The following is a 16,646-nucleotide window of genomic DNA, read 5'->3' as shown; positions in this document are numbered from 1 at the left end:
GTGATGAGACCAGAAGCCATGTTCTTAGTTTTTTGAATGTTGAGTTTTAAGCCAGCTTTTTCACTCTCCTCTTTCTCTCTGATTAAGAAACTCTTTAGTTCCTCTTCATTTTCTGCCATTAGAGTGGTAGCATCTGCATATCTGAAGTTGTTGATATTTCTCCCAGCAATCTTGATTCCAGCTTGTGATTCATCCAGCCTGGCAATTTTGCATGATGTGCTCTGCATAGAAGTTAAATAAGTAGGGTGACAGTATACAGCCTTGACATTCTCCTTTCCCAAGTTTGAACCAGTTCATTGTTCCATGTAAGGTTCTCATTGTTGCTTCTTGGCCTGCATACAGGTTTCTCAGGAGACAGGTAAGGTGGTTTGATATTCTAATCACTTTAAGAATTTTCCATAGTTTGTTGTGGTTCACGTAATCAAGGCTTTCATGTATTCAGTGAAGCAGAAGTAGATGTTTTTCTGGAATTCCTTTGGTTTTTCTATGATCCAGCAGATGTTGGCAATTTGATCTCTGGTTCCTTTTCCTTTTCTAAATCCAGCTTATATATCTGGAAGTTCTCAGTTCATATATTGCTGAAACCTAGCTTGAAGGATTTTGAGCAGAACCTTACTAGCAGGTGAAATGAGCACAATTGTATGGTAGTTTGAACAGTCTTTGTCATTGTCTTTCTTTGGGATTGAAATGAAAACTGACCTTTTCCAGTCCTGTGGCCACTACTGAGTTTTCCAAATTTGCTGGCATATTGAGTGCAGCACTTTCACAGCATTATCTTTCAGGATTTGAAATAGCTCAGCTTGAATTCCATCACCTCCCACTAGCTTTATTTATAGTAATGCTTCCTAAGGCCCACTTGACTTTACACTCTAGGATGTCTGCCTGTAGGTGAATAACAGCACCATCATGGCTATCCAGGTCATTAAGACCTTTTTTGGACAGTACTTCTGTGTATTCTTGCCACCTCTTCTTAATCTCTTCTACTTTTATTAAGTCCTTATTGTTTCTTTCCTTTATTGTGCCCATCCTTGCATGAAATGTTCCCTTGATAGCTCTAGTTTTTTTGAAGAGACCTCTAGTCTTTCCCATTCTGTTGTTTTCCTCTGTTTACTTGCATTGTTCATTTAAGAAGGCCTTCTTATCTCTCCCTTCTCTTCTCTGAAACTCTGCATTCAGTTGGGTATATCTTTCCCTTTTTCGCTTGCCTTTCACTTCTCTTCTTTCCTAAGCTCTTTGTAAATCCTCCTCCCAGCCCCTTTTGCCTTCTGGAGTTTCTTTTCCTTTGGGATGGCTGTGTTCTCTGCTCTGGCTATGTTCCTGTACAGTGTCTCTGTCCATAGTCCTTCAGCACTCTGTCTTCCAGATCTAATCCCTGGAACCTATTAATCACCTCCACTGTACAATCACAAAGTACTTGATTTAGGTCGTACCTGGAAGGCCTAGTGGTTTTTCTGACTTTCTTCAGTTTAAGCCTGCATTGTATAATAAGGAGCTGAGTTTCAGGTCTTGTTTTTGCTGACTTTATAGAACTTTTCCATTTTCGGCTGCAAAGAATATAACTGACCATTTGGTGATGTCCATGTATAAAGTCATCTGTTGTGTTGTTGGAAGAGGACGTTTGCGATGACCAGGGTTTTCGCATGACAAAACTCTGTTAGCCTTTGCCCTGCTTCATTTTGTACTCCAGGGTCAAACTTGCCTGTTACCTCAGGCGTCTCTTGACTTCTCCTTTTGTATTCCAATCCCCTGTGGTGAAAAGGACATCTTTTTTTAATTTACGTTAGTTGTACGTTTTGTAGGTTTTCATGGAACCGGTCACCTTTAGCTTCTTCAGTCTTAGTGTTTGGGGCATAACTTGGATTACTGTGATGTTGAATGGTTTGCCTTGGAAACAAATGAAGATCATTTTGTTTGGAGATTGCTTCTGCATTTCAGACTCTTGTAGACTATGGTGGCTGCTGCATTTCTTCTAAGGGATTCTTGCCCACAGTAGGTAGGTCATCTGAATTAAGATTCACCCATTCTCGTCCATTTTAGTTCACTGATTCCTAAGATGTTGATATTCACTCCATCTTTCCATCTCCTGCCTGACCATGTCCAGTTAACTTGGGAAGCCTGGAATGGTACAACTCATGGGGTCTCAAGAGTTGGACACAACATAGTGACTGAACAACAACAATGAACCGAACATTCCAAGTTCCTATGCAAAGTGGACCACATTTTGTCAGAACTCTCACTATGACTCATCCATCTTGGGTGACCCTGCATGACATGGCTCCTAGCTTCATTGAGTAATGCAAGCCCCTTTGCCTTGACAAGGTCATGATCCATGAAGGGGAAAAAAACAATACACATACTTTGAATTTAAAAAATGCCCTTTTTTTGCTAAAGATTGCTAACCATCTGACAATGTAGGATTGCCACAAACATTCCATTTGTTAAAATCAAAGCAAACAACTCCTCCCACCCCCAAAATGCAGTATCTGTGAAGTACGATATAACAAGCTATGCCTGAAACAATAATAAAAACACCACCCACAGTTCCATTCCCTTTCATGCTTGTCATGGTTATGATCCCATTTGGTCCTCACAAGTATTTGTTAGGAAGGTCATTAGGTATATGTAACAAATGCAACTCAGAGGGTAGACAAAATCTTGCAGTGTCTAGCCACTACTTTCTGGTGACGCTGGGACCCAAATTCTGGTTTCTTGTTGCAGATCCCATGTCTCCGCCCCCCCCCCGCCCCCCCCCCCCCAGGGATGGCATATAATCTTCAATATATATTAGACTCCAAAAACATACCTTTCCAAAAGAGTTGGTTGTTTGTTTTTTTTTAATTGAAGGATGGTTGATTTATAATTTGTGGTAATTTCTGCTGTACAGCAGTCATTCAGTTATATCAATACATATATATATATTTATATTCATTTTCATATTCTTTTCCATTGTGATTATCACAGGTTATTAAATGTAATTCCTTGTGCTATACAGTAAGACCTTGTTTTACCTAGTCTATATATAAAGGTTTGCATCTGCTAACATGAAAATCCCAGTCCATCCTTCCCCGAGTCCCTTTTGGCAGCCTTAAATCGGTTCTCTTTGTGTGTGTGTCTGTTGCGGTTTTGCAGGTAAGTACATTTGTGTCATATTGTAGATTTCGTATGCAAGTGATATCTGTGATATTTGTCTTTCTGACTTCACTTAGTGTCATAATCTCTAGTTCCTTCCTTGTTGCTGCAAATAGCATGATTTTATTTTTTTATGACTGAGTACTATCTCATTTGTATGTATCCACATCTTTCTTTATTCATTTCAGTGGGCATTCAGGTTGTTTCCACATCTTGACTATTGGGAATAGTGTGCTATAAACATAGGCGTGCAGGTATCTTTTTGAATTTTGTTTTGTGAGATATATGCCCAGGAGTAGGATTGCTGGATCATATGGCAACTCTATTTTTTAATTCTTTAAGGAACCTCCATACAGTTTTCCATAGTGACTTCATCAACTTACATTCCCACCAACAGTGTAAGAGAGCTTCCCAAAGGTTTTGAAAAGAAAGTTTTCTGATTTAGTAGCTTTAATTCATATGTTTTATGTCAATTTCCATTGCTGTAATCCATACATTTTAAAATGAATATATGGTTAAATGAAATTATTGCCTTTGTGTTTTTGTCTTCAGGCTAAGTGGCAAATGTATAGCCACAATAAATGTATCAAATGTGTCCATTAGTTTTGGACATGCCACATAGCATGTGGAATCATAGTTCCTCACCCAGGGATTAAACCCTCACCCCCTGGATTGGAAGCACAGAGTTTTAACCACTGGACTGCTGGGGATGTCCTCCTTGGTGAATTTTTTCATTAGATTTCAACCTTTCTGTAATAAATGATCGGGACTTCTTTTAAAGAGATCAAATATGCAAGTGTTACATATTTACTATAAAAATATTTTTGATACAGGTGAAGTTTGCTTTTCCACCTTCCCTAGGCTATGCCAAGGGACCTATAATTATTAATTTGACGATACTCTTTATTGGACTTTGAAGGATATCTTATAAATTATAAGCATGTAACAGCCTTGAATTTGTAGCTCTCATCTCTCAGGGATTTGTCCTTACTCTGGAGTTTTTTAAATTTGTTGTTGTTCGGTTGGTTTTGCCAGTTTAAATTTGTATAGAAAAAAAATTGGACTTGTAGAAACTGTAATTGTCATTTCCTTTTTCAGCTGTCTTTTAGAAAGTAAAGTATGACTTTCTTTATTTAAATTAATTTGATTTATCATAAGGAATACTTTCCCAGAGAGCTGTGCTTTGTTTTCAAGTTATTTTGTGTTCATAGTAGAATTATTTTATGGACTTTTAAGTACTTAAGTTTTAATAAATGTCCAGCATGTAACATTTCATCAGGATTTTGACCTTCTAATTAAATTGATCTATTGATGTTTTTCTGTTTTGGCATGCATCTTTATATACTTAGGATAAATTTATATACTTAATAGAAATGTACTATGTTAGTGAATGAATTGGTAATATCTTTGTTTGCCTATCAAGTTGTATTTGGGAGAATAGTAGAAACATTATATGTTTTCTTAGATGTAATATTTTTACTAAATTTTTTCTTGTTATCTGCAATTTAAAAGTAATGTTCACCTATCAATATTTAAACTTCAAAAATGCTTTCAGCAGATATTTATGGTTATCTGCTGTGTTACAACACTGTTTTAAGCACAGTAGTTAAGAACTAATTCTGAAGTCAATCGTTTGCTTCAGTAGAACCTTAAAAATGCCACACAGACTTTCAGTAGTTTCATAAACAATGGGCTATTTTATTAATGCTAGTGCCAGGAGCTATTATTAACATAGGCAGTCCCCAAATAAATGAGATGATCTGCATTCGAAAGTTCTCTCACCCTAGTTAAGAGGAGTAGACAGTCAGTTACACTGGGATACTTTAGGACTTTCGTTATGCTGTGCTCTGTGCAGAATGCTGCCCGAGTCCAGAATAGGGAGCAGTACCTGCAGTAGTGATGTAATTAATCACCCCCCAAAGCCCTATTAATAAAACCTTGCAAAGTCGTTCTCTTCTTGGCTGCCAACCTTTCTCATCCTGATCCATCCTTTGCAGAAGCAGGAGAATTAACTTACTAAAAATCAGATCTGACCAGTTTGAGCTTACTAGATAAAAGAATCATGGGGCATTTCAGCCATAGATACTGGCATGTGCGCAGTGGCATTTAAGAATCAGGGGATGGGGCTTCCCTTGTGGCTCAGTGGTAAAGAATCTGCCTGTCAATGCTGAAGACACGGGTTGGATCCCTGATCCAGGTAGATGTCACATTGAGCCTGTCCTCTAGAGCTCAGGAGCTGCTACTACTGAGCCCATGTGCCACAGTTACTGAGGCCTGAACACTATAGAGCCTGTGCCCCAGAACAAAGAGAAGCTACTGCAGGGAGAAGCCTCCACTCTGCAACTAAAGAGTAGCCCCCACTCGCCGCAACTGGAGAAAAGCCTGTGTAGCAGTGAAGAGCCAGCACAGCCAAAAATAAGTAAAATAGAAAAGGGAAAAAAGCAGGGGATGTCAAAAAGTGATCAACTCGAATCGTGTGTATTATCATATGTGAAACAGATCGCCAGTCCAGGTTCGATTCATGAGGCGGGGTGCTCAGGGCTGGTGCACTGGGATGACCCTGAGGGATGGGATTGTGATGGGGAACACGTGTACACCCATGGCTGATTGATGTGAATGTATGGCAAAACCACTACAATATTGTAAACTAATTACCTCCAATTAAAATAAATAAATTAAATATATATATGTATATATTTTTCTGTCAATGTGACACCCCCCCCCCAAAAAAAAAAGTGATAAACTCACTGTGGCCTAGTCATAGGTTGTGGTGTAGGGAGTGTTAGGAGATGAATTTGAGGAAAGGATTTTAGCCAAATTATATGGCATACTTAAGAATTTTTGGCTGTATTTTCTAAACATTTGGGAGCCAAGGTGTTACTTGAACGAAATAATAACAGATTTGTTGGAGAGGAAATTCTGTTGGCATCATGAGCATTGGGTTGGAGAGAGAGGTTGGTGCCAAGAGAAAGGCTCTGTGATGAGTCCTTAAAATAGGGAAGTTTTTAGATTATTATTTGCCTCCTTGGTGTACAGATTTATTTTTCATTAAATGCTGAATAATTTATAATTTAAAAATCCCTAATAAAGAAATCTGAAGAACATTTAGTGCCCAGCCAGCATTTTCACTTGTTCCTCTTTGTAACTGTGTTTTTGTAAACCTAATGTGTTTCTGAGTCTAAAGTTCTGTTATGTTTTTGTATAATTTCTTCTGTTCTTTGACAGTCGGAATCTATCATGAATCACCTTAAAGTTTCATAAGCCCAAATTAATTATACTCACATTTGTGATATGCTCCCTTTGTGCTCATTCACCATATTTTGTCATTGTAAAATTCATAGGCAGAGTGATTGCTGAGATCTTGTTCTGTTTAATGCAGTTTACTTCAGCAGTATACAGTATCAGGGGAAAATTCACTTTGAAATAATCCCTTGTTTACTACTTTAATGCTTTGAAATAGAGTTTGCGTTTCTCTTTATTTTCTTCTGCTTTTGTTCTATGCTGTTATATGATCTTAAGGCATTTCACTTAATGAATAAATTGTTTTAACTACTAAATCTCACTCACATATTTAAAACCTGTACTCAGCATGTAACTAGTCAGTATTCATAACTGTCTAAAATGTTTCTGGTTTTAACCTACTAAGATGTCAACTCTTCTATGTTTCTGTTTTTTCTTTTTTAAATATATTTTCAGAACACTATTGTGGAGGCTTCTATTCAGCTTCCTCCTTCCCTTTTCTCACCAAAGCAAAAAAGAGAAGTCAGACCAAGTGATGACTCTCTCTATAAGCTGCAGCTCATCGCATTCCGCAATGGAAAGCTTTTTCCGGCCACTGGGAATTCAACAAATTTGGCTGATGATGGAAAGCGGCGTACAGTGGTTACCCCCGTGATTCTCACCAAAATAGGTTTGTCTGTGGCATATGTCCTCCTGTAATCACTGGACAGCACGACTCGATCATTCGCTGTTCCTAAAGATGCTTATTTTTGTTCCTTCTCATTTTAATGAGTCACTAGAGAAAAAAAGATATTTGCAGATGCCCATTCGTGTATGTTGACATTTAATTGTTCATGAAATTTGTTTCAGAAATATTTTTATTTCCCATTTCCTCCAGATGGTGTGAACATTGATACCCACCACATCCCCGTTAATGTGACGCTGCGTCGAATAGCGCATGGAGCAGATGCTGTGGCTGCCCAGTGGGATTTCGACTTGCTGAATGGACAAGGAGGCTGGAAGTCCGATGGGTGCCATATACTCTATTCGGATGAAAATATCACTACCATTCAGTGCTACTCCCTTAGTAACTATGCAGTTTTAATGGTATGGCAGTTGTTAATGTTAATGCGTAAACACTAAGCATTCGAATTTCTTCCCTATGCATAGTTAAGCTCAAATGAAGATTTTTTTTAACTTTTAACATGAATTGCTCCCTTAATTAAGGAAGAGGTGACATTTGGTGTCATTCTGATTTTAAAGGGAAATTGAGTTACTACTAAGTGAAATGTATGGGAATTTTCAGTAAACTTTAAGCCAGTCAATTCAACTAGACCTTGACCTTAAAATTTGGAAACATGCTGTCCAACTCTTAATCAAGAGTGATTCATTTGCCCAAAGATACACAGTAAACAGGGCTTCCCTGATGGTTCAGCTGGTAAAGAATCCGCCTGCAATGTGGGAGACCTGGGTTTGATCCCTGGGTTGGGAAGGTCCCTTGGAGAAGGGCCAGGCTACCCACTCTAGTATTCTGGCCTGGAGAATTCTATGGACCATATAGTCCATGGGGTCATGAAGAGTTGGGCAAGACGGAGCAACTTTCACTTTCACTTTCTTCACCCAACGAATGGGGCTTCCCTGGTGGCTCAGATGGTAAAGAATCTGAGTGCAATGCAAGAGATATGGGTTCGATCCCTGGGTCAAGAAGATCCCATGGAGAAAGGAATGGATACCCATTCCAGTATTCTTGCTTGGAGAATTCCGTGGACAGAGGAGCCTGGAGGGCTACAGTCCATGGGGTAGCAAAGAGTCAGGCACGACTGAGCGACTAACACTTTCATGTTCACACAATGAATAGTGAGAGATTTTCCTACTTAGTTATTTAGTGCCTCATCCCACTACACATCATAATTTTTTAGATTCCTTTTGTATTTAGAGTAATGGTGATAATTTCAGTTTAGTTGCTGCCAGCAGCAGCGCTGACACAAATGTCTTCAATTTTAATGCTAATCAAGTTAATGCTTTCTGTTATTTACTATTTTTCTATTTATTAATCTTTTGTGAAATAGCTAGTTATTAACGTATCTTTTATTAATGAATCATTTATGTGAAGCTGATCTCTGAGTTGATAATTATGAAATTAGCTGTACTAGTTTTTATTGCATATTGTGGTTATTCTAAGATACTAACATCCTGAAGCATGTATACATGCATTTAGAGCAGAGCGGAAGAAATTACTGATGAATATGAAGGACATTTCTTAGCAATGGCTTGAGGCTAGCCTGGGAGTGAGGATGCCTACGTTTTGATTTCTGCCACCAGCTCTGAATCTGTTATCTAGATAATATTTTATCAAAGCACCACATAATCTTGAAACATGATATATTTTACTCTAAGTGAATTTTCTTTTCTTAAAACTACAAAAGAGCATTTTCACTGGAAATGGTCTTAAAGCATACTTTAATTGGAGTAGATTTTCTTCAGCTCTATATTTTGGTTTTCTCTTTGCTCCTCAAATTAGGCTACCTACCTAGTGTCCCGAACAGATGGAGGAGTAAGTAGATTATCAGGCAGGGCAGAAGGATTAATGTGTGTGTTATTTAACCCAGCAGGCAGTGGGTGGGGTCTACACTAGGAAGGAACTCAGCTGTTTTGACTAAGTCGTCTGTCCTTTTGAGTTTAGTGTTAATAGTATAGGATTCTCTTCACAAATAGATGTTTGAGTTCTGTAAGTCTAAGTCTGATTTCTGTAAGTTCACATTTTATTGTTTTGTAGTCAGCTTTCAAAGAATGCTTGAAGCAGTAATTAAAATATGAAGCATTTGCTCTTTCAGTTTAAAAGTGTTTTCTCATTCAGGTTTTGATTATAAAGTAACGTGGAACTGAGAAGTACTGAAGGAGAAATAAGAGATATAGCATCATTTGAAAATTTTTTAGTAGTTACCTAGAAAAAGTTGGGCAAGAGAAATGAAATGCAAACACAACAAAACGCATTTTATAAGCTTCAGTGTTCAAGACATGATACTGTACCATGTGAAACTTATTTAATACCAGTTAAAATATCTATTTTTGAACTTCCTAGCTGTTCTTCTCCACAGTTTAAATTAGTATAATCCTTTTCTTGAAGAAATAAGCTATTCTTTTATCTTTCATACTTTTAATCTTTTAAAAAATGTAATACACAATTCTTAAAGCTAAAAGACAGCACTAAGATTTTTTTTTCTATTTTCAAAGAATATCCTTTCTCTTTTCTTAAATATAACTGTGCCACCTAGAGGTAGCAAGGTGAAAAGGATCTGAAATTGTTGACAAAACTGTATGGCGTTTTTAGAGTTGCTGATGAAATGTGAAGGAAAAGTTAATGAAATCATACCTACTCTTAAATAAAGTCATATCTGAGTTAGAAAACATAGCTTTAGAAATTGGAAGTCAACGTCTTTTTTTCTTTACCTGGCACTGTTTTGAATAATAGATAAAATCCTATTATTATTCTTATTTTTTTTGGAGAACTGCTTTAATGTAGGATTTTATTTAGCAAGTCTAAATTCCTTTATTGGCAGCTAGCTCATAAAACTTTCCCTGCTGTGGTTTAAAAAAAAAAATGTGTGTTTAGAAAGTGAAATGAAAATAATATATTTGTTTTTAAATCTCAAATAGATATTCATAGTTCTAGACAGATAACATAGCTCAGTAGGCATCCTACAATAACCATTTATATTGTAAGTTCTCAGAGGAAAAAGTTAGGTAGAAATTGAGTTTGTTTGAATTATGTGATCAGAAATAACCAATTGACCAGAGGTCAGTAGGGAACAAATAAAACTGAATGAGGAGGGCCAGACTATTCATGGTAGTACTTACTACTTAATTGGTATTATAGTGAAGATAAAATAACCACTATATCTTGATTCTCCTTTGTTACTGTATTCACCTAGAAACATGAAACCAGAGAGCACTCATTTGTTTTTACATCTCTAGTTTTTTTCCAAGACAAACTGGTTTCATTTACTCTTCTTTCATTTACCAAGGGCTTCTCTGGTAGCTCAGTTGGTAAAGAATCTGCCTGCAATGCAGGAGACCCAGGTTCGATTCCTGGGTTGGGAAGATCCCCTGGAGAAGGGAATGGCAACCCACTCCAGTATTCTTGCCTGGAGAATCCCATGGACAGAGGAGCCTGGCGGACTAATGACCGTGGGGTTGCAAGAGTCGGGCATGACTTAGCAACTAAACCACCACTAAACCACCAATGTACAGTGAGAAATTAAACTCCTGACACACTATTGTCTCTTCTTCAAAGAGTCAGTTCAGTTCAGTTCAGTTGCTCAGTTGTGTCCAACTCTTTGCGACCCCATGAACTGCAGCACACCAGGCCTCCCTGTCCATCACCAACTCCCGGAGTTCATTCAAACTCACATCCATCAAGTCGATGATGCCATCCAGCCATCTCATCCTGTGTCGTCCCCTTTTCCTCCTGCCCCCAATCCCTCCCAGCATCAGAGTCTTTTCCAATGAGTCAACTCTTTGCATGAGGTGGCCAAAGTACTGGAGTTTCAGCTTCAGCATCATTCCCTCCAAAGAACACCCAGGGCTGATCTCCTTTAGAATGGACTGGTTGAATCTCCTTGCAGTCCAACGGACTTTCAAGAGTCTTCTCCAACACCACAGTTCAAAAGCATCAATTCTTCGGCGCTCAGCTTTCTTCACAGTCCAACTCTAGCATCCATACATGACCACTGGAAAAACCATAGCCTTGACTAGACGGACCTTTCTTGGCAAAGTAATGTCTCTGCTTTTGAGTGTACTATCTAGGTTGGTCATAACTTTTCTTCTAAGGAGTAAGCGTCTTTTAATTTCGTGGGTACAGTCACCATCTGCAGTGATTTTGGAACCGCAAAAAATAAAGTCTGACACTGTTTCCACTGTTTCCCCATCTATTTCCCATGAAGTGATGGGACCAGATGCCATGATCTTTGTTCTCTGAATGTTGAGCTTTAAGCCAACTTTTTCACTCTCCTCTTTCACTTTCATCAAGAGGCTTTTTAGTTCCTCTTCACTTTCTGCCATAAGGGTGGTGTCATCTCCACAGAATAGATAACCCTTAATAGTTTTTTTTTATACATTATTAAAGGACTTTAACATATGTTACAATGAAATGAATACATGATCCTATTTTCTTACATTTTTATAAGAAGGTAGCATGCTACAAACATTCTAAACCATGCTTGTTTCCATGAAGCAGTATATCTTATATAAGGATGATGATAACCATGGAACAATATATCTTAACACTGATGCTGCTGCCTTGTGTTGGTGATATTCTTAGGATGATATGAGGGTAGTGATGACAGTGGTTAATTTTTATTAAGTACTTAATGCACCGAGTTCTCTTAAATCTTTACCTACAATTAACCTATTTGGTCATCATAGCCACATCATAAAATGTGGTGCTACTGTTATCACCCCTAGTTTACAGATGGAGAAACCAAGGCATAGAGAAGTGAAGGACCATGACTAGGTTGACACAGGTAGTTAGTGTGGAGTTGGAGTTCAAACTCCACAAATGTCTTCTTAATCCCACTACTGAATTTCCTTTCTGAAAACTTCCTTATCAGTGTTAGAGAGCTTTCTCATTCTTTTTTGTCTCTGAATATTACTTTATGACCTCACCATCATTTATTTGGGCGTTCCTCTGTATTGTTTGTTTCTAATAATTTCTGTGTATAGAATGATTTTACACATTAGAAAATCTGTATCATAAATTATCTGAAGTAGAATTAATAATCAAAGGGAAACCAAAACTTTTCCTTCTTTTGTTAAATTGAGCTATTGATCGATGTTCACAGATCTTAACTATATAGTTTAATGATATTTTTACTTGTAAACCTACATGTTTAGCTGCCATCAAGGTAAAATTCTTTTATTTGAGCACTCAGAAGCTCTGATACGTTTCTTTCTAGTAAATTTTCACTGTCATTTGAAGAAATAGCCTTCTGATGTGTATCACTAGATAAGTTTCATCTGCTCTTTAATTCTGTATAATTGGAATTGTACAGCTTGCACTCTTTGCGTCTGGTTTCTTTCCCATCATATGTCTGTGATATTCATCTTTGTTTTTACATGTGGTAGCAGGTTATTGTTTTTTCCTTTTCCTTCATAGTAGGCCATTCTGTGGGCTTCCCAGGTGATGCTAGTGGTAAAAGAACCTGACCGCCAATGCAGAAGATGTAAGAGACATGGGTTCAGTCCCTGGGTCAGGAAGATCTCCGGGAGGAAGGCATAGAAACCCACTCCAGTATTATTGCCTGGAAAATCTCGTGGACAGAGGAGCCTGGTGGGCTATAGTCCATGGAGTCACAGAGTCGGACACGACTGAAGTGACTTGGCATACACACAGGCTATAGTATGAACATATCAGAATTTGTGCATTGATGGATTTTTGAGTTGTTGTGACGTTCTAGATATCAAGAAAAAGCTGTTGTAAATATTTGTAGATGGTGACTGCAGTCATGAAATTAAAAGACACTTGCTTTTTGGAAGGAAAGCTATGACAAGTCTGGACAGTGAATTAAAAAGCAGAGACATCTCTTTGCTGACAAAGGTCTGTCTAGTCAAAGCTATGGTTTTTCCAGTAGTCATGTATGGATGTGACAGTTGGATCATAAAGAAGTCTGAGTCCTAAAAAATTGATAATATTTTTGAACTGTGGTGCTGGAGAGGTCTCTTGAGAGTCCCTTGGATAGCAAGAAGATCAAACCAATGAATCCTAAAGGAAATCAACACTGAATATTTATTGGAAGGACTGAAGCTGAAGCTGTAATACTTTGGCCACCTGATGTGAAGAGGCAACTCATTGGAAAAGACCCTGATGCTGGGAAAGATTGAAGGCAGGAGGAGAAGGAGGTGACAGAGGATGAGATGGTTGGATGGCATCATTGACTCAATGATTATGAGTTTGAGCAAACTCCGGGAGATAGTGAAGGACAGGGAGGCTTGGCATGCTGCAGTCCATGGGGTTGCAAAGAGTCAGACACGACTGAGTAATTGAACAACAACAACAAAATAATTTAGGAACATGTTTTTTGATGGATGTGTGCATACAGGATTGGAATTGCTAAGTTGTAGGCATCTGTATGCTGTGAGAAGTAATGCTGTGCAGTTGATCAAACTGGTTTTATTGGTTTATAGTCTCACCAGTAATGAGTGTTAATTGCTCTCTATCCTTCCCAGTGCTTGGTATTTTCAATCTTTAGTTTTGGTCTTCTGGTGGCTGTGCTGTGATAGATCATTGTGGTTTTAATTTTTTAAGTTTTTTCAGTTTTTAAAATTTTTTAAAATTTAAATAAGATAAAAATTTTTTAAAAAATTTTGTTTTTCTGTAGTAACTGATAATATTGAGTACCTCTTCATTTTCATATTACAGTTTGGGTAGCCCTTTTGTGAAGTTATTGCTCAAATCTTACAGATTTTTAATTTGATTGTCTGTTGTTATCTTACTGGCTTATAGGAATTCTTCATGAACTCTGAATAGGAGCTCTTTGTTAGATTTATGTGTTGCAAAAATCTTCTCCCAGTTCATGACTTGTTTTAGTCAGTTCAGGCTGCTACAACAGAATATCAAAGACTAGGTCATTTATAAACAGAAGAAAAAAAATTTTTTTACCATAGTTTTTGTAGGAGACAGGAAGAATTAAAAAAACAGCAGGCCCTGGCAAGGGCTGCAGAAGAAATTTATAATTATTGATAAACTGGATGCTATAAGGCATGAAACTCTTGGAACAAGTCCAGAGAGAACAGTTCATAATCTTGAAAACAAGATATGATCCTGATGTCAGAAAACTGACCCCAGACTGTTTCTCAGCTGGCGTCTCAGAGTCACATGTTTTACGTATCTGGTGAAAAATCTGTAGATAAAAATATTAGTCTTAGTGACTGATTTGTTATTGATTACTGTTTCCTAATTACTCAATGGTTAATAATCATTTTGTTTTTTGGCCCTGAAGGCCTCATGAGTTATAGTTTAATTCCCCACTTATTCTTTCATTCACAGCTGAAAGTATAATAAAGCTGACTTGGATTCAGTTTCAGCACCTTCACCTTGGAGCAGTATTGGTCCCCTGATCTTTGTTTTTCTCTAAATTCTTGTGTCTTGTTTTTCATTCTCTCGCCGTATCATACTTTCAAAACCCCTGCTTGTCGAGCTGGTCTCAACAGTTTTGGAGGCTTAAGTCCATGATCAAGAAGCTAGCAGATTCTTCGTCTAGTGAAGCCCTGCTTCCTGCTTCATAAATGCTGTCCTTTCTCTGTATACTCTTGTGGTGGAAGGGGCAGGGGAACTCTCAGGTATCTCTTTTATAAAAGGACACTAACAGGATACAGGATGCTTGGGGCTGGTGCACGGGAATGATTCAGAGAGATGATATGGGGTGAGAGGTGGGAGGGGGGTTCAGGATTGGGAACTCACATACACCTGTGGGCGGATTCATGTCAATGTATGGCAAAACCAATACAGTATTGTGAAGTAAAATAAAGTAAAAATAAAAATTAAAAAAAATATATAAAAGGACACTAATTCTGTTTATAAGGGCTCCACCCTCATGACCTAATCACCTCTCAGAGGCACCAACTCAAGATAATATCACATTGGAGGTTAGGTTTCAACATGTGAATTTTAGCTGGGTGACATAAACATTTAGTCTGTGGGCATGCCTTTTTTCTTCTTTTTCTTAATGTTGTCTTTTTATAAGCAGAGTTTCTAATTTTTCTAAATTTTTTTTAGTAGTTAGTGGTTTTTATGTCCTATTTAAGAAGTCTTTGCTTACCGCCAAATTATGAAGTTATTGTCCTTTATTTGCCTTCAGTTCAGTTCAGTTGCTCAGTCGTGTCTGACTCTTTGTGACCCCATGAATAGCAGCATGCCAGGCCTCCCTGTCCATCACCAACTCCCAGAGTTCACTCAGACTCATATCCATCGAATCAGTGATGCCATCCAGCCATCTCATCCTCTCCCGTCCCCCTTTCCTCCTGCCCCCAATCCCTCCCAGCATCAGAGTCTTTTCCAATGAGTCAACTCTTTGCATGAGGTGGCCAAAGTACTGGAGTTTCAGCTTTAACATCATTCCTTCCAAGGAACACCCAGAGCTGATCTCCTTTAGAACGGACTGGTTGGATCTCCTTGCAGTCCAAGGGACTCTCAAGAGTCTTCTCCAATACCACAGTTCAAAAGCATCAATTCTTCGGCGCTCAGCTTTCTTCACAGTCCACTCTCCCATCCATACATTACCACAGAAAAAACCATAGCCTCAACTGGACGGACCTTTGTTGGCAAAGTAATATCTCTGCTTTTGAATATGCTATCTAGGTTGGTCATAACTTTCCTTCCAAGGAGTAAGTGTCTTTTAATTTCATGGCTACAGTCACCATCTGCAGTGATTTTGGAGCCCCCAAAAATAAAGTCTGACACTGTTCCACTGTTTCCCCATCTATTTCCCATGAAGTGATGGGACCAGATGCCATGATCTTTGTTCTCTGAATGTTGAGTAAGCCAACTTTTTCACTTTCCTCTTTCACTTTCATCAAGAAGCCCTTTAGTTCCTCTTCATTTCCTGCCATGACGGTGGTATCATCTGCATATCTGAGGCTATTGATATTTCTCCCGGCAATCTTGATTCCAGCTTGTGCTTCTTCCAGTCTGGCATTTCTCATGATGTACTCTGCATAGAAGTTAAATAAGCAGGGTGACAACATACAGCCTTGACGTCCTCCTTTTCCTATTTGGAACCAGTCTGTTGTTCCATGTCCAGTTCTAACTGTTGTTTCCTGACCTGCATATAGGTTTCTGAAGGGGCAGGTAGAAGATTTAAATATGTTTTATCTTTCACATTTAGGTCTGTGATTCAACTGGAACTGACGTTCGTGTATGGTGTGTGTTAGGAGGATTAAAATCTTGAAATTATTCCTTGTTTCTTAGGGGAAAAATTAAAAGAAAGAGACATGGTCTCAGTTTTTTTAAAGACATTTTTTATTTTAAATCTATTCTAAAATTTTATTTTATTGTCAAACTCTTTTAAAAATACTTATACTCTGACAAACAGAGGGAAACTGAGATGTTTTTCTTTGGTCTTCCTTCCATTGTTTAGATCTTGATGAGTTTAAACCATAATTAATTTATAATTATTATTGATGTGATGCCAATGAATTATTTAAAACTGCTAGTGATTTTATGTTTAGTAATTTTCAGGCTAAAGCTATTGTAAATGTATGAATCTCTATCAGGTTAATAAAAATTTCAAAAGCTCTTCTTC

At 37.9% G+C, this 16,646-nt stretch overlaps 1 protein-coding gene across 2 annotated transcripts in view; it reads left to right on the top strand.

Annotated features, from left to right (window-relative positions):
- ADGRA3 (adhesion G protein-coupled receptor A3) overlaps positions 1–16,646 on the top strand; it is a 129,743-nt gene that overhangs the window by 92,148 nt on the left and 20,949 nt on the right. For both annotated transcript variants that reach the window (XM_018049336.1, XM_018049337.1), the window contains 2 exons: positions 6,826–7,039; positions 7,247–7,455. In XM_018049336.1, the coding sequence (XP_017904825.1) occupies positions 6,826–7,039; positions 7,247–7,455 (423 nt within the window). The remainder of the gene's footprint in view (positions 1–6,825; positions 7,040–7,246; positions 7,456–16,646) is intronic.

Source organism: Capra hircus, chromosome 6 (genome assembly GCF_001704415.2).
Source record: "Capra hircus breed San Clemente chromosome 6, ASM170441v1, whole genome shotgun sequence".
NCBI classification, from domain to species: domain Eukaryota; kingdom Metazoa; phylum Chordata; class Mammalia; order Artiodactyla; family Bovidae; genus Capra; species Capra hircus.
The sequence above is the reverse complement of the archived record's forward strand: the minus strand, read 5'-3'. Positions and strand labels throughout refer to the sequence as shown.